The sequence below is a fragment of the Salvelinus namaycush genome, chromosome 38 (genome assembly GCF_016432855.1).
Source record: "Salvelinus namaycush isolate Seneca chromosome 38, SaNama_1.0, whole genome shotgun sequence".
Lineage (NCBI taxonomy): Eukaryota > Metazoa > Chordata > Actinopteri > Salmoniformes > Salmonidae > Salvelinus > Salvelinus namaycush.
In genome coordinates this window covers 16,205,967-16,233,652 of record NC_052344.1, presented here as the reverse complement: position 1 = coordinate 16,233,652, position 27,686 = coordinate 16,205,967, and the positions used below count along the sequence as shown (strand labels likewise).

Here is a 27,686-nt window from a genome sequence, read left to right as displayed (position 1 = left end):
AGAGCATAAGGCAACCCACATCCTATCAGGAAATAATATTAGAATAGAATATCCAGTTAACACAACATGATATACAGAGACCTGCTCTCTATTTAAAGGTACAGAAATCACAGTGCCTCTCAGAGCATTTCCTTCCTTCTTGACTCCTCCTCAGTTAAGCAGAGCTCTAATCAGCTGTCATATAGTGTAGTGATATCTGTAGGTCATGAGTCATCATCACCAAACCTTCAACCCCCAGCAATCACATTATTATATACCTCTTATCAGTAGGTGGCCTGGTTTAGGACCAGCTACATCTGTCTGTACTTGTCCTTCAGTCTCAGTCTCTCGGTCTCTCCACTGGCACGGCTGCTGCTGGGACCTACATACACCCACAGACAGAAACACACACCACCATGGGTTGCTGTAACAAGCTGTGTGGGCTAAAGGCTGGAATTGGGGCTGGAATTGCAGTGGCCATATTAGGTATTATCCTTATCCCCGTGGGGAACAATATCATCCGTGAGACTGTTACAAAGGTGAGTGTCAGCTGGCTAGAGCTGTAATCATTGTGGAGGTTAATCAAAGTGCATGAGAGGTGGGCAAGAGAAAGGTCCATTTAGGAAAAAGTGGTTTTCTGCTAGCAAGAAAGGGACTTGAGAGTAGATTCTAAATAGTAAGTGAAAGAAACATCTTCATTTGTTAACTCTCTTGCATTACTAGGTCCCAGGTTATATTTTCCAAATGCATCTAAAAAGTTGACAGCCACTTTGGTCATAACTTAAATAAATGAGTGAAAAGATTGCTGCTTTACTTAAAACCAGGGCACTGTGTTGAAGCAAAGTTGATGTCTGTCTGGTGAATGCAGGAATCGGTCATCGAGCCTGGGACCACAGCCTGGGACAACTGGGTGTCTGCAGACGCACCTGTGTACAGACAGTTCTGGCTCTTTGACGTGCAGAACCCACTGGACGTGGTGGAGAATGGGTCAAAGCCAAAATTGGTGGAGAAAGGGCCCTACACATACAAGTAGGTCCCTACTCACTCAAATGCCTCTAAAAGATCAACAAAATTATGTATATACGATGTGCATCATCTCTGTTAGGTGATTTCAATGCTGTATAGAGGAAAAAAACTTATGGTGATCATCACTTTCTATTCTAAATATAATTGGATGACTTGGATTATAAATTGTTCTTTAATATCTACAATTACTATAGATGAAGAGAAAACACCTATATTTGACTAAGTCTAATCTAGAATCCAATCTAATATGATATAATGTACGAGAGATTAAAAGTCACTGGGTGAGAAAGCAGGAGACGAAAGGGTGGGTGACAATCTTTCGTGTGTCTCTCTCTACCCATCAGGACGCGGTACCTGCCCAAAGAGAACATCACGGCCAACCCAGAGAGCCACACCATCTCCTTCCTGCTCCCTGCGGGGGCCATATTTGAGCCCTCCATGTCTGTGGGGTCTGAGGAGGACAGTGTCACCTCCCTCAACCTGGCTGTGGCTGTAAGTGGGTGACACCTCATTACCTTGTGATGGCTCTCTACTTGTCTGAGTGGATGTTGTGTATTCCACCTCTGTCGGGGTTACTTTGTCTGGAGTAGAGAAAAGGGACATTAAGGAGAGCTGGGGTTGAAGGGAACCAAGTGTCTGGAATGTACGAGCACAACATAAGTTATGGGGCCCTAGCTTTCACTGTTTTTACAAACCACAACTTATTTAGTTGTGAGTCTGGCTGTGGTGGTCTCACAACACTCCAGTGTTATTGTGAATGTTTGGTTGAAGTGCACATGTACAGTGCCTTCGGAAAGTATTCAGACCCCTTGACTTTTCCCACATTTTGTTACTTTACAGCCTTATTCTAATATGAATTAAATTGTTTCCCTCCCTCATCAGTCTACACACAATACCCCATAATGACAAAGCAAAAACAGGCTTTTAGAAATTGAAATAACATCAAATTGATCAGAAATACAGTGTAGACATTGTTAATGTTGTAATATTGTAGCTGGAAACAGCTGATTTTTTAATGGAATTTCTACAGAGGCCCCTATCAGTAACCATCACTCCTGTTCCAATGGCACATTGTGTTAGATAATCCAAGTTTATCATTTAAAAAAAAAAAATGGTACCTCTTTTTCATGGTATCCAATTGTTAGTAGTTACAGTCTTGTCTTATCGCTGCAACTCCCGTACGGACTCGGGAGAGGTGAAGGTCAAGAGCCATGCGTCCTCCGAAACACAACCCAACCAAGCCGCACTGCTTCTTGACACAATGCACATCCAACCCGGAAGCCAGCCACACCAATGTGTCAGAGGAAACACCACACCTGGCAACCTGGTCAGCGTGCACTGCGCCCAGCCCGCCACAGGAGTCGCTAGTGTACGATGAGACAAGGATATCCCTGTCGGCTAAACCCTCCCTAACCCAGACGACGCTAGGCCAATTGTACGCCGCCCCATGGCCTCCCGGTCATTGGCCTCCTGGCCGGCTGCGACAGAGCCTGGGCTCGAACCCAGAATCTCTGGTGGCACAGCTAGCACTGCAATGCAGTGCCTTAGACCACTGCGCCACCCGGGAGGCCCAAGTTTATCATTTTCAAAGGCTAATTGATCATTAGAAAACCTTTTGCAATTATGTTAGCACAGCAGAAAACTATTGCCCTCATTAAAGAAGCAATACAACTGGCCTTAGACTAGTTGAGTATCTGGAGTATCAACATTTGCGGGTTCGATTACAGGCTCAAAATGGCCAGAAATAAAGAGCTTTCTTCTGAAACTCCTTCAGTCTATTCTTGTTCTGAGAAATGAAGGCTATGCCATGCGAGAAATTGCCAAGAAACTGAAGATCTCATACAACGCTGTGTACTGCTCCCTACACAGAACAGCGCAAACTGTCTCTAACCAGAATAGAAATAGGAGTGGGAGGCCCCAGTGCACAACTGAGCAAGAGGGACAAGTACATTAGAGTGTCTAGTTTGAGGAACAGACGCCTCACAAGTCCTCAACTGGCAGCTTCATTAAATAGTACCCGCAAAACACCAGTCTCAACGTCAACAGTGAGGAGGCCACTCCGGGATGCTGGCCTTGATTGGGGGAGTGTGGCAGAGATGGTTGTTTTCCTACAAAGTTCTCCTATCTCCACAGAGGAACTTTAGAGCTCTGTCAGAGTGACCATCGAAAAAAAAGGATGATCAATGGAAACAGGATGCACCTGAGCTCAGTTTCGAGTCTCAGCAAAGGGTCTGAATACTTATGTAAATAATGTATTTCAGTTTTTTATATGCAAAACATTTGCAAAATCAAACCTGTTTTTGCTTTGTCATTATGGGGTATCGTGTGTAGATTGCTGAGGATTTTCTTTATTTAATCAATTTTAGAATAAGGCTGTAACCTAACAAAATGTGGAAAAAGTCAAGTGGTCTGACTCCTTTCCTGGAGGCACTGTAGATAACAGATTGGGACTTTTGTATCCTATATGTTCAAGGATCTATAAGGTTAGAGGCAATAAATACAACCGTTTGTAGGACACAGCCCTCTCTCGCATGTCACCATGTCATTCATAGAACGTTGCTGTTGTAATCCTCTATCTTTATGAGCCAGGTAAGCAGTAATATGCATGTGTGCTGACATTGTGTAATGTACTCGTTTTGAATAATGGAAATGCAACTTCATTTGTCTTCTCCTTCCTTTCAGGGTGGGTACAAGTTGTTTCCACCATGGGCACTGGAAGCTGCAATAAAGTTAAACAATGTCTCACTCTTCCAGCGACGGACAGTGAGGGAAATACTCTGGGGTTACAAAGACCCCATTCTGAAAGGGACACTGGGACTCTTTTTTCCTGTAAGCTCACCAGCATATCATTTTCATACACCTTACCTATATAGAATAATACAAATCCTTTATTTCGTTTTATATATACATTATTTAATAAAAAAATTACCAATTTAGATTATTTATGTAGACATTCACTGAAAATGTAAGAATAACTTAATGAAATGTAATGTTGTGTAGCTACCTAACTGTACTATGGTGTGATGTGCTCTTTCCTCAGTACAACGGCACCTATGATGGGCCATACAGTGTCTTCACAGGCAAGGATGACATCTCTAAAGTGTCTATCATTGACAGCTGGCAGGGGGAAAAGTGAGTCTATCTTGAGCCTCAACACACTAAAGTTGATGGAGAGTTGTTGTGAGGATTGAATCCAAATAGTGCAATGACTACACACTAACCTTCCCCCCACATCATAACAGTGACCCATGATGTAATTCTCTTACCGTTATTCCGTTACCGGATGTAAATACCCACCTCACCTACTGTAATACCAATAAACAAAATAAAAAATAAATATGCCGTAATTCTGTTCGAAAAATTTGCATCTGCACAGTTCTAGTAAATGTGTTTTTGTGACATTTTCTGTGTAAATTGTTCAAAGTAGTCCTTGTGTATTAAACTTTGAAATCAATGATTTTTGTTTGGCATACATTTTAAAGTGATCTGAGTCTGTTACATCTGAGTCTGTTACCATTACCGTAGGGTCCATATTGTCAATTCAGTCTAATGACATCATGGATTTGCAGCATCATCTGTAGAATTCTCCTGGCAAACCACGTAAAACCACAGGTCTTTGGTGATTGTAGGCAGGCACGGACTGGCTATCTGGTATTTTGGGCAAATGCCAGATGGGCTGGTCCATTTGTAGCCCAGTGGGCTTGTCTAACTAGTTTTTTTTGTTGCCCCAAATAATTATCTGGCTAATAATGGGGGCCTCAAAGAAAAGAAATAGGCCCGTGTGGGGAAAAAAATAGGCTGGTGTGTTTGAAATGCCAGGGCCAATTTATTGTCGCAGTCCGCCCCTGATTGTAGGTAGTTTTTGTCTGGGTCCTATCACCCAGTAACTGATGGTTTTAATGATGAGCCCATTTCTCTCTAATAGGAAGGTGTCTTTCTGGAACAATACATACTGCGACATGATCAACGGCACAGGTACAGTCACCCAAATACCCAGGCAGCAGACAACTTGCATTGCATCACTGTCTTGTTGAATTACATTTTACTCTATCATCACACAACCGAAACATTTCAAATGCGTAAGAAATTAATTAAGAACACTGGAGAATCATTACTAAGTCATCTTATACTCCCGTGGTTAATATATTAAATTCGATGTTCTTTACCATTGTTCTGACTAACTTGTATTTTCATCAGATGGCTCGTCATTCTCTCCCTTCCTGGACAAGAAGAAGCCTCTGTACTTCTTCTCCCCTGACATCAGCAGGTGGAGTGATCTGTTCTTCATTTACCTATTGGGGTGGATAGTAATGTTCAGATCTCATGTAGACTGTGGTGTTATGGTAAACAAAGACAAGTGGAGATGATAACTGATTTAGGTTTTGCAATGGCCGTAATTTGTAAAGCAACTTCTATCAGCTTTAATCCTGTTCACTGCCATCATACAGCCAATAGAAATGTACTACTTGTTTATCATACCTCTTAAAGTCTGGAAGGGACTTTTCACTATGTCCTTTGGCCTAATATTCACAGATACTGTAGTCAGATCTGGAGCCATATGCAATGAGCATCTCAGAGTAGTGCTGATCTAGGATCCCCCCTCCATGCAATCTTATTCATTAATCTAAAAGGCTGAACTGATCCCAAATCAGCACTCCTACTCTGAGAAGATTTATACATACATTAGGGCCCCTGATCTTTTATTCCCATCCTCACTTTTGAAGATGCCTTTCTAATCATGACCACAAGAGGTCAGGGCACGGCAAAAACAAAGAGCCTTGTCTCCTAAAAGCACTGTTCTTCAATGTCTTCAGGTCTGTGTCAGCTGAGTATGAGAGGAGCCTGGACCTGAAGGGGATCGAGGTGTACCGGTTCAAACTGCCCCCGCTCACCCTAGCCTCCCCTGCAGTCAACCCAGACAACCAGTGCTTCTGCACGGACCCCGTGGTCACTAAGAACTGCACATTGGCCGGAGTCCTGGACATCAGCTCCTCTCGTGGTGAGGGACACGGGCAACAGTCACTAACTGGTTCCTGCACTGCTGGACATCAGCAGATAAAAATCATATTATGATCTAATGATCTATTAGCACTGTATGAATGGCACAGAAGTCTAATAAATTCATATTTTAGTCATGTTAGCAGACACTCTTATCCAGAGAGACTTACAGGAGCACTAAAGGTTTAAAAGCAACTAGCAATTACTGCAGTTCCGTTGGACTATAAGCAAGTCCCAGAGTTTTTCCTGGTCAGGGAAAATTGTGGGTTCTACACATACTGTATGCATGTACTGTGTACAGTACCAGGTGATCAACGTGTCCATCTTTGATATTCTCAACCAGGACAACCAGTCTACATCTCCCTGCCTCACTTCCTGCATGGTAGTCCATATCTGATTGAAGATGTGGAGGGCCTTGGTCCTAGTGAGGAGCATCACGTCACGTTCCTGGATGTGGAACCGGTGAGAGCCCTGTGTCCATTCACCTTTCACCTCTGACCTCTAGGACATGTCAAATGACCTTCCCAACTATGCAGTCATCTGTGAATATGCTAACGCTCCCAAAAAAGTCTTAGCACGCATGGTATTCTTGTGCTGTTCTCTCAATAAGCGACATCCTTTTGCTCTCGCATCTATTTAGATTTTGACAGATCATGATTGTCTGTTGCTGGCGTGTACAGTACAGTAGGCCTAACTGTTGTGGGAATAAATGTGTCTGATTTGGTGTTTGTTTGTTTCTGTCAGACAACAGGGTTCAGTCTGAGGTTCGCCAAGAGACTACAGGTGAACATGATGTACGGCCCCTCCAAGATCATCACGTAGGTTTAATGTCTTGGTCTATTATTTTCCCGTACTTTACTATTGTATATACAGCCACTCATCCAAGGATATCTCTCTCTCATTACATATTCTCCAGGGTGTTAAAGAAAGTGAAGGACTACACCATACTCCCTATAGTTTGGCTAAACGAGGTAAGTCATTTGAGCTGTACTTTAATTTTATATTTTTTCACCTTTATTTAACCAGGTAGGCTAGTTGAGCACAAGTTCTCATTTGTAACTGCGCCCTGGCCAAGAAAAAGCATAGCAATTCGACACATACAACAACTCAGAGTTACACATGGAATAAACAAAACATAGTCAATAATACAGTAGAACAAAAGAAAACAAAAAGTCTATATACAGTGAGTGCAAATGAGGTGAGGTAAGATAAGGGAGTTAAGGCAATAAATAGGCCATGGTGGCGAAGTAATTACAATATAGCAATTAAACACTGGAATGGTAGATGTGCAGAAGATGAATGTGCAAGTAGAGATGGGGTGCAAAGGAGCAAGATACATAAATAAATACAGTATGGGGATGAGGTAGATAGATAGATGGACTGTTTACAGATGGGCTATGTACAGGTACAGTGATCTGTGAGCTGCTCTGACAGCTGGTGCCTAAAGCTAGTGAGGGAGATATAAGTCTTACTGCTGCCTGGTCTTACTTCTAAAGCTTTAACTTGCCTTTGTTATTGCATATTTCCAAAGGATTTCCTGAGTATATAACCTCTCGTTTCTGTATTTGCTATACCTTAACGACTGCCTGTTTCTACAGACGGCATCCCTGGATGACGAGACAGCGGACAGGTTTAAGAAGGAGCTGTTATCTCGTGTTGACATGCTGGAGACGGTGCAGTTCACGCTGATAGGCTTAGGGTCAGCAGCCTTTGTACTCTGCATAGTGGCACATTGTTTGGTAAGCAGAAACAACAACAAGCTTGTGTGAGAGGGACAATGCTGCTGTACAACAGAGGAACAGCGGGGGTACAAGGATGTCAGTGTGCTGTAACTTGTCACCTTAATATCACGCACGTTCTTAATATCAGTGTTATTTACAATGGGAAAATTCTTGCTCTTTTATATAGCGAGGATATATTGTAGACATTGTGTGAGTTAGAACTTACTTTTTTTGTACAAATTCTTATAAACTGTTCTTTCATGTTATTGTAATTTGATTTGCACACACCTCCCTGCTAGATTTTGGTCAGGGATCTTGAAAGCTAGAATATACAGCGGTTGAAATTGCTATGACATTAATGTAGCGGACATTCATGACTCCAATAAAAAGAAATCAAGCTGATTCAAATGTATTCAACTTAATCTCATCTCACGCTGAAGTTGAGCCATGAATATCAATGGAGGCAGGAACGGGAAGGAAGTGAAGGTATTTTTTTATGATACCCTGCTTCTCAAGGGGTCTTCAGTAGGGTTATAACACGGCATGAGTCTAGCAAAACTGGCCCTCATCCCCATGGGAAGTAACCAGCTTAGGTTCTCTCATTGCTGGAACAAACCGCTCTTTTGTACATTTGAAGCCAAATTATTCAGTTTCCCTTTCACCTCATGTGGCCCGTAAATCAAAATGAGAGTAAAAACACCCCCATACGGATGATTATTCTGTGGTTTCTGTATGGCACTCGGGTTTGTTTGGTGAGAAAGCACTGTTTTTGCCCTGCAGGAAACCTCTCTTAGTTTTAGGGGGTGTTAAATGACCATTTGCCAATTCCCGGGGCTCTTTGATACTTCTGTCTACTCTAGAGAGTACAGTAACAGTGGAAAGTGAGATTGAAGGAGACATCTTTACTTGCCTTAGTGCTCCTCAGCTCTCTCGCTTTCTCTGCACCAGTGCACTCTGTAAGGAAGCCATTTTCTTTCTAAGCCATATTTTCTAAGATGTGTTTGAAAATGAATATTAAATTCTGAATATGAATCTACAAACGGAAACTAACCAATATGTAATGCTAGTTCTAACAGCAGCTACTGATATCTTCATTTAAATATTCTGAAGGAAAGTAGGCCAATTTGTAAAATATTTAAACTTGTGGGTACCTAATAAATCACATTGTAAATCTATTCAGCTATCACTTGGAGTCATTACATTGTTTCCCAGAATTCTTACCCATTTCCCATATCCACCCCATTTGCATGGGCAGCTTCTTCCTACCCATAATTGCCGTGTTCACGTGCTAGTCGGAACTAGGAAACTTACATTTTCGACTTGCTAAATGGTTGTAGTTATTATACACGTGCCGCGTTCAACCAGTTAGCAAGATGGAAATTTCAGAGTTCCGACTAGCACATGAACATGGCAAATATCTAGCCAATAGAACAGTAATGTGATTGTTTTCAGTCATCATACAATTTCATCAGTGAAGGCTGCTGAGGGGAGGATGGCTCATAATACTGGCTGGAATGGAGTCAAAAAAATGGCATGGAAACCATGTGTTTGATGTATTTGATACCATTCCACCGATTCTGCTCCAGTCATTACCACAAGCCCGTCCTCCCCAATTAAGGTGCCACCAACCTCATATGAATTTCATACATTCAATAAATCTATGTAATTCCTAAGCATGACTGTAACCGGTGAAAGTGTATCACATCTGAAGAGATAAGTGAAATATGGGGACTTACTGCTCATTGGAATGATCCTGCTGTTCCTCTCCTGTCAGATTCATCTATGACTACTTACAACCAAAATGTATGAAATTCAAAGTACTTTCTAAATGCATTTATTCAGGCTGTCATTACGTTAATAAATAGAAATACACCAGTTTTATGATAACATGGAAATGACATTGAACATTCACTATGACGACACTTCTTTGTTAAAAGTTTGAATTGATCTCAAAACTTAAATGAGTCGTCAGTCTAGAGATTTATGTTAAGGAAAAGCCAGACCTTCAAAAAATATTTTGTCAAATTTAAAATAGTATCTCTACGATTTGCAGATACGGTCGAGAATATTTGATGAAATATGTTAAATTATATACACTAGGGTCACATTCAAAAGCGCCGATCCACAAAAACTGGACACAATGACATAAGTTACAATGATGAAAATATAGGATGAAAAACACTCTGTACACATACCAACCATGAATACATCTACACAGACTATACTTCTGAGACAAACAGGAAAGAGCTATTCACACTTTATAAACAGAGTGCACCAATCTGACCATCTCACAAACTGTGAATTAAATGCATTATTCAAAATGATTAGAATGATATTCAAGTGAAATGGTCTTCATGATTCTTTTTGATCATGCATGTCTGTCTTGCTGTACGTGAAATTAAAACTCAGTAAGGAGATTAAATATATCTCATCAAATCATGGATCAAGAAAATGCAAACCCCAAAATCAGAAGTGTATACATGCATGTACCTGAATACAAAAGCTAGGATGTGCGTGACTGCTATACTCCATCGGTATAAAACCAATCCAGCGATGTATTGCAAATAGCCACAAAGTTTAGATGGATTTTATATACATTAACATGCTTATGTGCTGACAACACAGTATCATACACTATCAAAGAGATAATGGAAAGATACTTGTACAGTATGGCACAATGTCCCGTACCATTTAAGAACATAAATATTCCAAGTAATGTGAATAAATACAGGAAAGAAGACAGAATGTAAGGATGCTGTGACCTAACATTTTACATGACCTTTGTCCTATTAAACGTGATGTTTAGAAAATGACTAAGGATTGTGAACATGTAGGGTGGTCTTGCCTGTGTTCCTGTAATAAATTGAGCAGAATCCCTCCCAACAAAGGTTCTTTGCTCACACAGCGCTACATGTTCTAGTGTAACAGTACTATCCATATGGGTGGCAGCTGAGCTGGAGGTGTACTTTGGCCTAGCCACTATGTTTTAATTTCCAAGGCTGGAATATTTTTATTGGGACCACTTAGTATGGACAATATGCCCTTTGTATAGACAGTGCTGCCATTTTATCTGGTGTTAGGAGGGATAGAGTTCCTCCATAGAGACAGAGCTACAATGTGTACATAGAAACGGGTCATACAATGATGGATTTGTTTTGATCTTGGTGATAGCCCTGTTGTCAAATGTAAAACTGTAATAGGTGGTAGTTGTAAACAGTGTTCATATGGATGAATATGATATGAATATGAGTCAATGTACAGTTGCAGAGCAGAGTGTAAACAGCTAGGGTGCTCCCTATAAAACATCCTTCTTGGATATGCAAATTAATATGCCAATGATTTCCCTACTCAAATCACAATCTTCACCATCTGTAACTCCAGGTTTGTTCTCCTTGGACCAGACATCCATTCATATTAAGCCATTACATGCTGCCTGATACATTTCCCCATTCTATAAATGTCTATACTGCAATATACTACATTACTGCTATCAGACCATTGCCTACTGTATAGCGTGACTACAGTATACATGTGTGGCAAGTATTATCATACAACTACGTGAGCAGCAGTGAATGCAGTAAGTCATCCTGTGTATGTAGCCTAAGACACCTGAACCTGATGCCTAAATCCACACATCTCCATGTGTCCTGATCCAGGGTCAGGGATTACACCTCTGTCTAAATGGCGAGTGTGACAGGATGTGAGGTGTGTATGTATATCACAGTAATCTGGTCAGCGTACCTCATGCATATAAGACTACAGACAGCCCCAGGCAGGGTGAGTCCCACTTCCTCCTTGTAAACCTATAGTAGCTAGAGCTGGGGAAGCGTTCAGTTCAGGTCCATTACCTCTGGGCAGGGTGGGAGCTCGGGGGTTGTGTGTGTGGCCAGGTGTGTGTGTTCATGTATACCCCCCTCTCCACAGCCCTATTAACCCCTTGTCTCCCCCAGTCAAACATCATCAGGCAGTTCCAGGTGGTTCCTGCGGTTGCGGCTCTTCCGGAGGTCTAGCAGGGGCTTGAGCTTGGCCATGTCTCCCCGGAGAGGAGGCCCTCCCCTCGGCCCCTTCTGCTGCTTGGCCCCCTGTAAGCTCTGGAGCTGCTTTCTCTCCTTACAGTACTGCTGTACGGCCAGGCTCTCTGCAGGGCTGAAGGCTGAGAGCAGGGCCTTGGGGTGCAGGGTGCTGGCCCAGGCCCAGGGAGACTGCTGCTTGTCCATCAGCACTGACACCATGGCCTCACTCAGGACACGCAGGCGGAGCTTGGCCACGGTGCGCTTGAAGGTGTTCTCTGTGGCCAGGCAATAGTACAGGCCCTGGTCGGACAGCTGGACGGAGCGGATGAGCAGGCCGTGGTCAGTGGCGACCACACGGTCACCCAGCTTCACCTGGAAGGGGGAAAGAGAGGTGTCAGCAGAATGGTCTTAATTGTCCTATAGCATAATATTATCCCACAGCATGATCTATAGTCAAGTAAATCGAGTAAAGACAAATCAACTTCAAGTGGCACTCCAGTCTCCTTTTCACCTCATTTAACACTGGATTTACTTAATGTAAGGCACATCTCAATAGGTGGTCCAGATATGTCATAACATAGCACAAGGGGGGTGGGGCTTTCCTCTTTTGTTCTCTATTGTTCCTCAAGCAAGGGGGGTGGCCCATGACATCACGATTTCCCATCAGCCATGAATGTCCTGCTCCTTGAAGTTTGCAGTTGTGTCTAAAAAACACAATTTTGCTGAAAACGAACATTTTTTACCCTCTAATGTGTCCTTTACTGTATGTATACTGGGGATATCGCTTTTCAACAGTAAAAGGTCAAAAATCACTGGAGGACGTCTTTAAACACCTGGAAAACTCATTCTTATAGAATCTCTGATATAAATATTATTCATGAGCTACAAACAGTGAAATCTGTAAAAGATGTGAATCTTTATCAAAGAGCAGGTGCTCTCTTTGCACAGCCCCGTATCATTTCTCATGGCCTGATGGGCAGCAGGAAGTCTTAGAGGGTGTCAGTAATGTGAAATGTTTCCCCCGTTGAGAATAGACTCATTAGTTAGGTCCCATCTGATCTACAGTATATCACTACTCATTATCTTGTTACACAGACAATAAATACTTTGCAACGTCATCCCCGAGGCGTGCCAGGATAGTGGTCTGATATTATTTCAAACACGTCATCACAATCGAAGGATTGTGTCAAATGCCTTGATCTAGTTCCAACTAGATCAATGCATGCGACACAATTATTCGACACAATCATTCGATTGTAACGACGTGTTTGATAATGTCCCGTGTGTTACTGACTGAGGAAAAACGATGCCTCCTCAATCCTCCTTCACGTCATGGGATTCCATATTTGCTTAGAAAGTCATTGATTTGCAAGAAACTGGAGTCGGAATTGAGCCAATTGAGCCAGCTCTGACGTTGAACACACAGAATGAATCATTCCATTTCTATGGTTCAACCCAGCTTCTCAATTCACTTTGACTCAGGAAGTTGTTGTCTGACCTCTTTCCTCCTGTCATTGTCTCTGTGGATGAGCCAGCGGACGGAGGCCTGAGGGGACTTAGGAAGACACTCTAGGAAGGTGGTGTTGTTCTTTACCCCATACTGGGTCATCTCCACCGCGTTCCTGTACGCTGAAACAAGAGCGTTTCACACACGTCAACTCACTGAGACATTAACCACACAGTTGTATGATGTAGGTCCCAAGAGTCAGGGTCAAAAGTTGACCTGAGGGTTAGTGACACCTGCAGTACAACCAAACCCTCCCAGTCACTAGGGGGTGAGTCCTATCTTCCACTGAAGTCTAATTTTCACGTAGTCTCCCTTTGACTTCAATGTACTAAAGAAATTTGACTCAAGTTAAGATTATCCCCCAAGTATACTTGTTTGTCAGATTGCATCCCCACTGAGATGCACTTTATATCTGTATAGTAGAACAAGCTAGGTTGACCTGGTCTTTAACTGACAGCATTGCCATCTGATGTTTATGTCCCAGCCAACTAGCTCATCCCCATGCTGGATGGATGACAGGGTATAGACTAATTAGCACCAATGACCATATGGTTTAGTCCCATGACATATGTTCAATTACACAGACTTATACTGGAATGTGGCACTATGAGGACCGTAGCTCCTCCCCTTGTAAGACCGCTTGCCGACAGCTGATTGAGTGAATCATCGCTGTATAGTCTGTTTGCTTACTCACTCACACACACACACACACACACACACACACACACACACACTCTCAAGGGGACAATACAGTAAAACACTATGCACCTGCTGCTGAACCACGAGAGGGCCTGAACTCAAATGACCCATAAACCAACAGAATCTATGTTAGACCCTTTTAGAGTAAAATGAGTACAGCTGGGATAGACCAGCCACAGAGCAAATGAGTCAAGGAAATCAGATAGAGGGCATGGTATGCTAATCCATTTGTCGGCAAATTCAACAGAGCTGTGGGTTTCTCAGGCATTGGGTACACGTTGGCTGGATGTTGTCATACCTTTCAGGTTGAATCCTCTGCACTGAGTCAGTGGGTTGCCATGGATGATGTCCTGTCTTCTGCTCCTTCTGTATAGAAACCATAACCATCCATAAATATTTCCAATGCCAGAATACAGTCCCGTATATATATGTTATGGACTGTGAAGTGGCAGAAACGTTGAATCCTGTCAAATATATTGTATATCTAGTTTCATTGCCTACACAAACTAGTTGGAGAATACATACATTTCACAAAGCCCAGTAGCTTAGAAACATGGTTATACCAACCCTCTAGCCCATTATGAAAATCTCTAAAATTCCATAATATCAACAGTGAGGAAGGACCACTGAGCCAGACACAGCGGTGTGAGGAACATTTGACAGTGTTATTCTACTGTATGGTTCAGTCGCTTCCCATCCAACAGCTACAGGGAGAGAGAGCTTAAACAGCAGCCACATTTCCAGCAGCCTCTGTTCCCTAACCAAGCTAAACTTGAACTGCAGTTGACTGCAATGGCAGCTGACCAGCCTGTGAGGAGGGAAACCAGAGGGGGGACTGTTCAAAGTAGAACAGTATCACTCACTGTGCTACGGCTGTGTTATGGTTAAGGTTGGATCAATTCAAGAATACATGGTGTATACCAAACATTATGAACAGCTTCCTAATATTGAGTTGCACCCCCCCCCTTTTGTCTTAAGATTAGCCTCCATTCGTCGGGACATGGACTCTATAAGGTGTCGAAAGCGTTCCACAGGGATGCTGGATCTTGATAACTCCAATGCTTCCCACAGTTGTGTCAAGTTGGCTGGATGTCCTTTGGGTGGTGGACCATTACTAGGACAGGAACAGCGTCAGAACAGGGGGAACAAAACGACATGACGACAATAATGCTGAAGCAGGGAACAACCTCGGGAACAGACAGATATAGGGGAGGAAATGAAAGCAGGTGATTGAGTCGTTGATGCACGCTTGACGAAGGAAACAGGTATGCGTAATGATGGTGGCAGGAGTACGTAGTGCTGGGCAGCCTGGCGCCCTCGAGCGCCAGGGAGGGAGAGCGGGAGCAGGCTTGACAATTATTTATACACACAGGAAACTGTTGAGCGTGAAAACCCCAGCTGTGTTGCCGTTTTGCCGGTTTGACACAAACCATACCCCGTTCAAAGGCACAATCCATGTCTCACTTGCCTCAAGGCATAAAAATCCTTCTTTAACCTGTCTGCTCCCCTTCATCTACAGTGATTGAAATGGATTTAACAAGTGACATCAATAAGGGATCATAGCCTTTATCCGGATTCACCAGGTCAGTCGGTCATGGAAAGAGCAGGTGTTCTTAATGTTTTCTATAGTGTATGTTATCATTAAGACCTGCAGATACATTGTATAACCAGCCTAATACATTGCCTTATACCAGTGGAATAACCTAGCTATGTAATTACAGTAACATCAGTATGTCGTTAGCTCAAACCTTTTTGTATTTTGGGGAAAACCAAACAAACAACTAAGAGCTGTATAATGACTTGTACTCATTCCCCATGAATAACACCTAAGCTATGTGAAGTGTTGCCCTATAGTGTAACCCTTAACAACCTGGGTCCTCAGCACCAATGTTTTATGGGTAAAAGCAGACTGCAGCATAGAGTGGAATAACACTGTCAAATGTTAATTGTGCCGCTCAGTTTGCTTCAGAGCGCTCCTTTCTCACAGCTGGTATTGTACTGTTGATGTTGACCCCAAACAGAATCTGTAGTACCGTACCTCTTGCCAGTGGGGTAGAAGCGGGAGCAGCTCAGGCCGTCCCAGGCACAGTAGGGGTCTCTGGCCAGGCAGCAGTCGGCGCAGGCTGAGCCGTAGGCATGGCAACGGTGCAGAGACACTTGGGACATGCCATGCTCTGAACTTACGTACAGCTGTTGCTGCAAGGCAAAACAGTTCAAATGTCAACCACACTGTTTGTTTTAATAAGTGGAAGAGTGACTTAATTAAGTTAAGATCACGGACAATTATGGCTTATTAGCTGGCTTTCCGGCTGAGTCACAATTTTAATGCAGAAAATAAACCATTGCATTAGGCAATAGCAATGAGCTAATCAGAAGCATTTTGAAACAATATTGAGATACATTAAGCACTGCTTGCATATACTAACTTTTTTGGAAGATATTCTCAAGTTTGTCACTGGAGCTTGGTTCTGGGAAGAGAGAAACATGCCACAATGTCAATAATCTTATGTAACAAATGTTGTGACCCAATGTCATAAATGTAATGGACCATAATAACTTTCTTATCTTTCATGTCATATTACATAAGACGGTACGTGTGTTTGAGCTAGTCCTTGTTGCACACCGGAAATCTTAGGAAATACATTTGGTCCTTTACATTCGGTGGAGGGATATTTTAATCAACACTCTCACTCATTCATCACACACTCAGGTTATCTTGCATCCTATTGAATACCATGTAACCTTCCACCGCACGGCACTAGTAGGAACACTATGTGAGACCTCGATGACACGTCAAACCACACTAGTGGGAGACTGGGAGACCGGTGTAGTCCAGGTGCAGAGAGAGATTAGCTTGGTTGGGCCTTGATCACACGGATGACTTGCTTTGTTTATCAGGCTGAGATAAAACACAGCTTGTGAGGGTTGGTATGGGTGACTGGCAACGCCCTCTAATGTCAGTATGCTTCCCATCAGTCTTGTGTGGTGGTCTAGCGCCCGGGTCATCACTCTCCTGAATGCCTCTCCCTTAGGAGTACAGTCTGCGGCCCCTTGTGAAGAAGCCAAGAGTTCCTATTCTGTCTGCCTTTGATGTCTGTCTGTGTTTGAGAGAGAGAATTCAAACCTTAAACACTTCCAGCTCTTCTAGTATCAGATCCTGGTCCAGGGAGCGGTTTGTGGGGAGAGCGATGACCTTTTGCACTGTCCCTTTGTCTGAGGACACACACACACACACACACACACACACACACACACACACACACACACACACACACACACACACACACACACACACACACACACACACACACACACACACACACACACACACACACACACACACACACACACACACACAGAGAGACATTTTGATTTGATTTATTAGGATCCCCATTAGCCAATGGCAACAGATAGTCTTAATGGGCTCCAACACATAACAAAAAAAAACATTACAGACAAAAGACTTTACAATTGACATACATTTAAAAACATGAACTTGTAGTGTGTGTGTGCATCTATCGGTTCCATATCCATATACATATACATAGGCACAAACCCCTACACACACTAAACACACACCAACCTCACCACAGACCGGACACTGACACATGTGGTTAGCGAAATTAGAGTGGCTAGCGAAATTAGCAAAGTTAGAGTGCTAGCGAAATCATTGTAAATAAGAATTTGTTCTTAATTGACTTGCCTAGTTAAATAAAGGTTCAATTCAAAAATGTTTTTAAAAAAAATACATATTTGGGTTTAAATTAAACTCGACTGCTGTGACCGGCATCCACAGTAAAGTCAGTTGGTGTGTGATCTTTAGAACCCACAGACAAGAGAACGGACAAAGTCCACGAAAGGGGCAGAACTCTGTTTCTCCAGGAGTTAGCTAGCGAGCAGAGGGAGGAGAGAGGAGAGTTACAGCAAGATCTCCTGGAAATCCCTGAAAAAAAACTCTCCACATCCCTGAAACAAAGCCTCCACCTCTCCGCCCTGCAGTCTGACATTACTGGCATGTCTTCAGGAATCTTGGAGGACTGGAAGGCTGATAAACATAAACAGCTGTGGGTGAGAGAAAGGAGAGAGGCTCCCTGGGATGCAGGACGTACAGCCAGCTCCACACTCCCCTCTGTTGCTCAGACCTGTCCTCTTCCTCTTCCTCCACCCAGTGGGCTGCATCGCCCTCCTGAACGTCTATTTGTCTCTGTTGCAGCTCGTTATAGTGTAGTCTATTGTTCTATTCACTGAAGAGCGAGACAGACTACTTATCTTGAGTTCATATCCCCTCTGTAATCTTTTGCCTATGAAACGCCTGTGTTATGGCATGAGAGAGCAGAGATAGATTATTATAATATAGAATATAATGGAATTAAGTGGGTTATGTATAATGAAGGCATTGTGGTGGCGCCACCCCCTGGTGACAGAGAGAACAGGTCGTTTAGGCTGTCATGCTGGGGCCTGGAGATCTATTAGCATCCGTAGCCAACATGGATGCTCCATCATGGATGATGTCACACTCTTTACGAAGCATCCCACTCATGTAACCCACCACATTAGTCAGAGCTCTTTAAAGTGTAACTCTGATGGTTATGGAACACAAGTGGCGAGACGAGGAATATGAGAATGTTAGTCTGAATGAGAGATCATGAACAGGCATCCTGAACAGCTACTTATGTAGGCGATGTACAGGCTTGACCCTGTGCTGCTCCCAGCCTGTGGTGTGTGTATGTTGTGTGGTGGGAATGGGTGCCTGTTGTCTCTAATAGATCAATAAGGATGTACCGTTGAGTACAAACCTGTGCCCAGGAAGAGGACCTGGTAGTGCCCGTCTGCGGCGGTCACCTGGTCCACAGCGATGGAGGTGTACTTGTAGTCAGCTTGCGTTCTGACCACCAGGGGCCTCCTGCCCACGGGGTAGATAGAATTGAACATGACCGGGTGGTTCCTGACAAACGTCACCACGTCATCAGGGAACTCCTTGGTGCTCTGAATGTGAGGGGTGAAGGCTCCGCCTGGACACTGGAGGGAGGGAGGCAAGGGAGAAGGAGAGAGCAAGAGAGAGAGATATTTGTTATGGAGGTGAATACATCCCTACTACTCAGCTCTGTGACAAAGGTACATAAAGGAAAAGCCTACCCCTGACCCTGAACTCTGCTGTCCTCATCCTCATTGCATAATGTTTCTCTGACATGGTTTCCTCAACCACACTGAGACACAGTAGATACACAGTAGATACACAGTAGATACTGTGTAGGAGAACAACAAGGAACTGTACATTTGCATTGGAGCTCTTGTCTTATTTTGAGTTCAATACCGATATTAGATCCTAAACTCACTGTTCCAGGCCGGGGGTAGGGGATCCGTCCCTGGTACGCCACCCACTGAAAGTTCGGCCCATCTCTGTGAGCGAACGGCCCATTGAAGACTGTCAAGATGTCCGCCATGTTGTACACACACACGGCCGAGCCCTTAAACACTGAGCTGTGGGAAATGACACACACACATTCCGGCGGTCAGTGTGACGTGAACTGACATCCCAGAAGGCTCCAGATCCACCCAGTTAAAACATCACGGTCCTTTAAACCCTGCTGTTCATAGGATATCCAAGCCATCAAATCCGGGTGAAGCTTACTGCCACACCACTCAGAAGGTTATGAGGATATGATGTGGTTTGGACCGGACCCTAAAAACCACATGACCATCAGTAATACAGAGAGAGCCTTTGTTAAGCGAGCGAAACAGAGGAGAAAGCCTGAAGGAGCGAGAGGAAGAAACACATTGTGCTGATAGGAATGACAAAGTTGCCTGGAGACCTGGAGACTACAGACTGTTTGTGTTGGCTATAGAGAGAGAGATATGAATGACCACGTTGCATAGAGACTACAGACTGTGTTGGCTATAAAGAGAGAGAGAGATGAATGACAACATTGCATAGAGACTACAGACTGTGTTGGCTAGAGAGAGAGAGAGATATGAATGACCACGTTGCATAGAGACTACAGACTGTTGGCTATAGAGAGAGAGAGATTTGAATGGCCACATTGCATAGAGACTACAGACTGTGTTGGCTAGAGAGAGAGAGAGATATGAATGACCACATTGCATAGAGACTACAGACTGTGTTGGCTAGAGAGAGAGAGATAGGAATGACAACGTTGCATAGAGACTACAGACTGTTGGCTAGAGAGAGAGAGATATGAATGACAACATTGCATAGAGACTACAGACTGTGTTGGCTAGAGAGAGAGAGATATGAATGACACCATTGCATAGAGACTACAGACTATGTTGGCTAGGGAGAGAGAGATATGAATGACAACATTGCATAGAGACTACAGACTGTGTTGGCTAGAGAGAGAGAGATATGAATGACAACATTGCATAGAGACTACAGACTGTGTTGGCTAGAGAGAGAGAGAGATATGAATGACAACATTGCATAGAGACTACAGACTGTGTTGGCTAGAGAGAGAGAGAGAAATGAATGACAACATTGCATAGAGACTACAGACTGTGTTGGCTAGAGAGAGAGAGATATGAATGACAACATTGCATAGAGACTACAGCCTGTGTTGGCTAGAGAGAGAGAGAGAGATATGAATGACAACATTGCATAGAGACTACAGACTGTGTTGGCTAGAGAGAGAGAGAGAGATGAATGACAACATTGCATAGAGACTACAGACTGTGTTGGCTAGAGAGAGAGAGAGATATGAATGACAACATTGCATAGAGACTACAGACTGTTGGCTAGCGAGAGAGAGATATATGAATGACCACGTTGCATAGAGACTACAGACTGTTGGCTAGAGAGAGAGAGAGATATGAATGACAACATTGCATAGAGACTACATACTGTGTTGGCTAGAGAGAGAGAGATATGAATGACAACATTGCATCGAGACTACAGACTGTGTTGGCTAGAGAGAGAGAGAGATATGAATGACAACATTGCATAGAGACTACAGCCTGTGTTGGCTAGAGAGAGAGAGAGATATGAATGACCACATTGCATAGAGACTACAGACTGTGTTGGCTAGAGAGAGAGAGAGATATGAATGACCACGTTGCATAGAGACTACAGACTGTTGGCTAGAGAGAGAGAGAGATATGAATGACAACATTGCATAGAGACTACAGACTGTGTTGGCTAGAGAGAGAGAGAGATATGAATGACCACATTGCATAGAGACTACAGACTATGTTGGCTAGAGAGAGAGAGAGAGATATGAATGACAATATTGCATAGAGACTACATACTGTGTTGGCTAGAGAGAGAGAGATATGAATGACCACGTTGGATAGAGACTACAGACTGTTGGCTAGAGAGAGAGAGATATATGAATGACAACATTGCATAGAGACTACAGACTGTGTTGGCTAGAGAGAGAGAGAGATATGAATGACAACGTTGCATAAAGACTACAGACTGTGTTGGCTAGAGAGAGAGAGATATGAATGACCACGTTGGATAGAGACTACAGACTGTTGGCTAGAGAGAGAGAGAGAGAGATATGAATGACAACATTGCATAGAGACTACAGACTGTGTTGGCTAGAGAGAGAGAGAGAGATGAATGACAGCGTTGCCTGGAGACTACAGACTGTGTTGGCTAGAGAGAGAGAGATATGAATGACAGCGTTGCCTGGAGACTACAGACTGTGTTGGCTAGAGAGAGAGAGATATGAATGACAACGTTGCCTGGAGACTACAGACTGTGTTGGCTAGAGAGAGAGAGATAGGAATGACAGCGTTGCCTGGAGACTACAGACTGTGTTGTCTAGAGAGAGAGATAAGAATGACAGCGTTGCCTGGAGACTACAGACTGTGTTGGCTAGAGAGAGAGAGATAGGAATGACAGCGTTGCCTGGAGACTACAGACTGTGTTGGCTAGAGAGAGAGAGAGATATGAATGACAACGTTGCCTGGAGACTACAGACTGTGTTGGCTAGAGAGAGAGAGATTTGAATGGCCACATTGCATAGAGACTACAGACTGTGTTGGCTAGAGAGAGAGATAGGAATGACAATGTTGCATAGAGACTACAGACTGTGTTGGCTAGAGAGAGAGAGATAGGAATGACCACATTGCATAGAGACTACAGACTGTGTTGGCTAGAGAGAGAGAGATTTGAATGGCCACATTGCATAGAGACTACAGACTGTGTTGGCTAGAGAGAGAGAGATAGGAATGACAACATTGCATAGAGACTACAGACTGTGTTGGCTAGAGAGAGAGAGAGATAGGAATGACAACATTGCATAGAGACTACAGACTGTGTTGGCTAGAGAGAGAGAGAGATAGGAATGACAACATTGCATAGAGACTACAGACTGTGTTGGCTAGAGAGAGAGAGAGATAGGAATGACAACATTGCATAGAGACTACAGACTGTGTTGGCTAGAGAGAGAGAGAGATAGGAATTACAACATTGCATAGAGACTACAGACTGTGTTGGCTAGAGAGAGAGAGAGATATGAATGACAACATTGCATAGAGACTACAGACTGTTGGCTAGAGAGAGAGAGAGATATGAATGACAACGTTGCATAAAGACTACAGACTGTTTGTGTTGGTGTTACGTATCCCCAGTTTATGTGTTGTGGTTTTGTTTGAATGTGTGTTTTAGGATGGCTTCCGTAAATTCCCCCAAGCAGCTGATTGGTCGGCCCCTATTGCTAGCTGACCCCGCCCTCTCGTCAGAGGATACAGCTGTATGCCATTACAGACTCCTTCTCCAGCTATATAAGCCAGTGTTCTGTTGCTCAGAAGAGAGATGATTAGTGTGTCCTGTGTTGGTTGTTGTTAAGAGAGATGATGGTTATATCCTATGTTGGTTGTTGTTGAGAGCTGAAGGTGATGTCCTGCGTTGGTTGTTGCTCAGAGACAGCTTTTTGTAACCGCTGATCTGAGTTGTGTGTGTGCCAATAGGATGCAGATTTTTTGATTCTTGAAATTGATTACTTACGTTTGTATTATTCTGTTTCATTTGTTCCCAGGGGGGAAGGGGAAGGCACCTAGGGAGTGCTTAGGCAAGAGGCCTGCGGGCATACATAACCTGTAGTATTTACTGTCTATACACACTAGGTAAGACCTGGGTGGACCACCCCCTGTATTTTGGTTAGTGCACCAGGTGGTGCTAAAAGGTTAGGTAAGTAGTGGGTAGGCAGGTAAGGTAGGAGAGGGGGCTTTGACATTTACTTTCTTTGCTTAGGTTCCGTTCAGCCCCTTTTCCCCCAATTTACCGTGTGAAGGAATACATTCCCAGTAAACGATAAATTCTCTGCCTTTGTCATCCTTACTCGCACCTACAATCCCATACCTCTTTTACTCCACGGGGAGTTGAGTTGTAGCAGGGTGTTGCGTTCCCTCTCTAAGAGGCGTACGTAACAGTTGGCTAGAGAGAGAGGGATAGGAATGACAATGTTGCCTGGAGACTACAGACTGTTTGTGTTGGCTAGAGAGATAGGAATGACAACATTGCCTGGAGACTAGACTGTTGGCTAGAGAGATAGGAATGACAACATTGCCTGGAGACTAGACTGTTGGCTAGAGAGATAAGAATGACAACATTGCCTGGAGACTAGACTGTTGGCTAGAGAGATAAGAATGACAATGTTGCATATAGACTACAGACTGTGTTGGCTAGAGAGATAGGAATGACAACATTGCCTGGAGACTAGACTGTTGGCTAGAGAGATAAGAATGACAATGTTGCATATAGACTACAGACTGTGTTGTCTATGGAGAGAGAGATGCGAATGACAACATTGCCTGGAGACTAGACTGTTGGCTAGAGAGATAGGAATGACAACATTGCCTGGAGACTAGACTGTTGGCTAGAGAGATAGGAATGACAATGTTGCATATAGACTACAGACTGTGTTGTCTATGGAGAGAGAGATGCGAATGACAACATTGCCTGGAGACTACAGACTGTTTGTGTTGGCTATAGAGAGAGAATGAGTCTCAAATGGCACACTCCTGCCTATATAGTGCACTACAGAGCCCTATGGGCAGGGTCAAAAGATACAAGCGTTTCCTTAGGATTTATGGAAGGGTCACGGTACAAGGTTGAGTAACCCTGATCTAGATACTGCCCAATTAGCCTTGATGATTAAAGAAACCAGGGTTGTATTCATTAGTGCACACCAAAGCAAAATGTTTTGCAATGTAAAAAAGAAAACGTGTTTATTATTGATAGTTCCCTTCCCGTTTCTATGCGTTTGCTTCTGTTTAGTTCCTAGTGAATACAACCCAGTGAGTACACGTAACAGGCACGCATAGCCATCCAGCAAAAGCCCTTGAGGATAAATAAAGTAAATGAACACATATAGTGTGAGTTACCACATACAGTAACAGTGGACCTCAGGAAGCACCAGGGGTACTACATGGTGATACTCATGCATGGTGATACTCATGCATAATGAACTTGCTGTCAACATTGCGAAAGGAAGCAGAGCTCACTAACTGCATTATTACTACATAAGGAAAAGTGATCAATGTAATGAGAACGGTATGGTAAAGTTAAGTCAATGAGACAAATACTGTAGTGCCAGAGGAGGCTGGTGGGAGGCGCTATAGGAGAACGGGCTCATTGTAATGTCTGGAATGGAGTAAATGGAACTGTATAAGATATATAGAAACCACATGTATGACTCCCTTCCATTTATTCCATTACAATGAGCCACTCCTCCTATAGCTCCTCCCACCAGCCTCCCCTGGTACTACATGCAGGTCACTAGAGTATGCTCCCAGGTGGCGCAGTGGTCTAAGACACTGCATCTCAGGCTGCAACACATCTGGCCATGATTGGGAGTCCCATAGGGCGGCGCACAATTGGCCCAGCATCGCCCGGGTTTGGCTGGTGTAGGCCGTCATTGTAAATAAGAATTTGTTCTTGACTGACTTGCCTAGTTAAAGGTTACATTAAAAAAAAAGTTTTAAATGCTATGCTGACTGGGGGTCTCTATCCAGGAGCTCCTGTCATGTCTGCTTCATTCCTAGTGATATCCGGTGCTGCCATGCCAGTCAGCATAGCCACTAAGGCTCAAGCAACATTACCGTTGGCCTCACCTTGTGGACGTGAAAACGCCGAACACCAGGAGGCTCTTGGGGTGATCGGTTTCCAGTGAAAACACACTCTCTGGAAGGGAAAACACAACGTTGTGTTATGGAGTCAGCGTTCATCATGCACCTTATCGTTTAAGACTCCTGGAAGGGAAAACACAACGTTGTGTTATGGAGTCAGCGTTCATCACGCACCTTATCGTTTAATAACCCTGGAACGGAAGAGTCTGAAGTGGAGATGAATTGAATGAATGTCTGTTTGACAGACCTCCATAGACTCACAGAAGACTAAAATAATACAAAGGGATGAATTGGGTCACTCTGTTTGGATAGTCCGGAGTGTCATATTATCAACAAACGATCTGTTGATAAACAACCTCTTGTTAGGGTTAGTTTTAGAATAAAGGTTAGGGTAAGGGTTAAGGTTGGGGTTAGAGCTAGGGTTAGTAGATAGTTTACATGTTACTAATAGTCTGTAGATAGTCTGCAGAGCATCTACAGGTGGACTAGCCAACTAAAGTGCAACCATGAATTCTTTCAATACTGAGAAGGTCAAGAAACAGATGTAAAGACCCTTCTTATAATCCAAAACACCTGAGAATCTGAGATACATTGGTATTTGTAGAGACTGGCCAGGGAGATGTTTAGTTCTAGGTAAACAGGAGAAGTGGTTTGGGTTGGAACAGAATGTTCCAGGCCTTGGTGAACACAGTAGGTAGGTGTTGGCGTATTCCTCACCGAGCTCGTCAAAGTGTGTCTCGGTGCCGTCCTCCTCCAGAACTGAACACACCATCCGGGCCTTCAGGAACGTGGTCCACTTGTTCACCAGGCTACGCTGGCCACCTATGTCATTCTGTAGATGTTGAAAGAGATGCATGTTATTGTCTCAAGCATGCAAACATATGCAATGCACACACACACGCACGTACACACACACTTCCTGAACACACACTTACAGGACACACTCTAGCGACCATGGTGTGGATGTTCTTGGTATTCCCACTGTTGTCCGTCAGTCTCTCCCGGAAGAAGAAATACAGTTTAGCATCGTTGGGATCCGATCCATCTGGGATTAACTGGGCATCTATGAAGATGGGTTCTATGGAAAATAAATAAACAGGTTAAAATGTCATAGTATAACGTTCTGTCTATTGTCTCCAGTGTCAAAGTAGTTGAAGTACTTTTGATGTACTAAATGTGGACCTCCAACTCCAGATGTGTTAGTGCAGGGATGGAATAAAAGCCTGCCCAAACTCTAGTTTTTCAGGGTCACAGATGGAGACTTCTGGTGTACATTACATGTGCTTCATATATGTTTCTGCTGTACGTGCTCACCACTCAGCCACTTGGAGTTGTGCTGGTCTGTCCTCACTGCGTTCCTCCTGGTGAGGCTCCTGAAGATGGCAGCGTCCGTCCCCATGAAGTCTATGTACATGCCTGAGAACAGCTCCTGGTCTGGAACACAGAGACACATACAGGGCTGTGTTCATTAAGGCACAACATGGAAGAAAACAGAGTGTAACAGGGAGCTACTACCTGAACGTGTCCACTGAGAAAAGCTTGTTTTCATTTTCCATTGCAAAAAGTGTTGCCATATAGTGTGCCCTAATGAACACAACCCTGCCTCATAGCTGAACCATCTTATTCCCATCTGACCAAACAGAACCCCCCCCCCCCCCCCCCCCCCCCCCCCAAGCCCCTGACCCTGGAGACTTGGCAACACAAGATCAATCATTGACTATTAACGGCCAACGGAACAAAGATGTGCCTGTGTCAACGGACATTCTGGGTTCATATTCAATGGTGAATTCAATGGTGATGGAATTAACACAACTATATAATAATATTTAACCTTTATGTAACTAGGCAAGTCAGTTAAGAACAAATTCTTATTTACAATGACAGCCTTTATTTACAGAGACAGTACATCACTGTGGACAGGGAATGGTGACAGTAAACAGTAATGGAGCCAACAGTGGATTTACAGCCATAGTGTTTGATCTCCCTGTACTCTGCTAATGACCCTGGCTGTGAGCCCACACTCTCTCTATCTTTCCTCTCTCCACACCCTCTGTGCATTTCATCATTCCATTACTCTGTCACTTCATCATTCCATCAGCCCCAGCCCAGCATGCAGCAGCATGTACTCTGGCAGTATGGCTCAGGTCCAAGTGTGAGTGTTTGTATGTGGTTGGCTGCTCTGAGGGGAGCAGTGGTGTCAACATCCCCCAGACAGCACAGGCTCATATGAGGGGTTCAGTATGGAGATAGAGCCTTTTTATCTAGCCCAGACACAGGCCTGATTGTCCACTAGTCTGACTCAGAGGCCTTCTCTCTGCCACCACTACCCCTCCTCTCTGCCAACCCCCGCCTTGTGACCGGACGGCCCGGGCTTGAGGGGCTGATGATGGGTAGGGCTGCTGACGCCACGGGGCTCAGGTGTCAGAAAGGCTAGCTGTGCGTGCGACACGGTGACTCTGGCTATTTCGTCAGCAACTTGACACCCGTCAACCAATCAGAGACCATAGGACGACACAGAGTGACGAGGGTGTGCGGCCCGACCTACGGCAGGGTCACCGATAAGGGGGATGGGGAGTGGGGTTAACCATAGGGTGTTGAAGTATAGCGGTTTGTGTTTTTGGATGACGCGTGCTACAGAGACATAAATAGAGC

General features: G+C 43.9%; 2 protein-coding genes across 2 annotated transcripts in view; one reads left to right on the top strand and one right to left on the bottom strand.

The window, feature by feature from the left end:
* The first annotated feature begins 395 nt into the window (after positions 1 to 395).
* LOC120032325 (platelet glycoprotein 4-like) lies at positions 396 to 7,772 on the top strand. Its single transcript, XM_038978368.1, has 12 exons — positions 396 to 518; positions 848 to 1,008; positions 1,350 to 1,497; positions 3,688 to 3,834; positions 4,046 to 4,137; positions 4,931 to 4,980; positions 5,203 to 5,272; positions 5,820 to 6,004; positions 6,347 to 6,465; positions 6,748 to 6,821; positions 6,920 to 6,974; positions 7,602 to 7,772. The coding sequence occupies exons 1-12, from the start codon at positions 396 to 398 to the stop codon at positions 7,770 to 7,772; spliced, it is 1,395 nt and encodes a 464-aa protein (XP_038834296.1).
* A 1,773-nt stretch (positions 7,773 to 9,545) lies between these two features.
* LOC120031866 (semaphorin-3C-like) overlaps positions 9,546 to 27,686 on the bottom strand; it is a 33,100-nt gene continuing 14,959 nt past the window's right edge. The window contains exons 6-17 of the mRNA XM_038977678.1: positions 26,349 to 26,468; positions 25,970 to 26,112; positions 25,752 to 25,866; positions 25,020 to 25,089; positions 19,280 to 19,424; positions 18,740 to 18,962; positions 17,068 to 17,156; positions 16,370 to 16,411; positions 15,982 to 16,139; positions 14,242 to 14,309; positions 13,236 to 13,366; positions 9,546 to 12,109 (exon numbers count right to left, since the gene is read on the bottom strand). Of these exons, the coding sequence (XP_038833606.1) occupies positions 11,675 to 12,109; positions 13,236 to 13,366; positions 14,242 to 14,309; positions 15,982 to 16,139; positions 16,370 to 16,411; positions 17,068 to 17,156; positions 18,740 to 18,962; positions 19,280 to 19,424; positions 25,020 to 25,089; positions 25,752 to 25,866; positions 25,970 to 26,112; positions 26,349 to 26,468 (1,739 nt within the window). The 3' untranslated portion in view covers positions 9,546 to 11,674. The remainder of the gene's footprint in view (positions 12,110 to 13,235; positions 13,367 to 14,241; positions 14,310 to 15,981; positions 16,140 to 16,369; positions 16,412 to 17,067; positions 17,157 to 18,739; positions 18,963 to 19,279; positions 19,425 to 25,019; positions 25,090 to 25,751; positions 25,867 to 25,969; positions 26,113 to 26,348; positions 26,469 to 27,686) is intronic.

Excerpts from the sequence above, each read along its gene's own strand:
- LOC120032325 (XM_038978368.1), top strand. The coding sequence starts at position 396 with ATGGGTTGCTGTAACAAGCTGTGTGGGCTAAAGGCTGGAATTGGGGCT. Across the intron at positions 1,009-1,349 it reads AAAGGGCCCTACACATACAA|GACGCGGTACCTGCCCAAAG; the intron begins GTAGGTCCCTAC and ends TCTACCCATCAG. Across the intron at positions 4,981-5,202 it reads CGACATGATCAACGGCACAG|ATGGCTCGTCATTCTCTCCC; the intron begins GTACAGTCACCC and ends TATTTTCATCAG.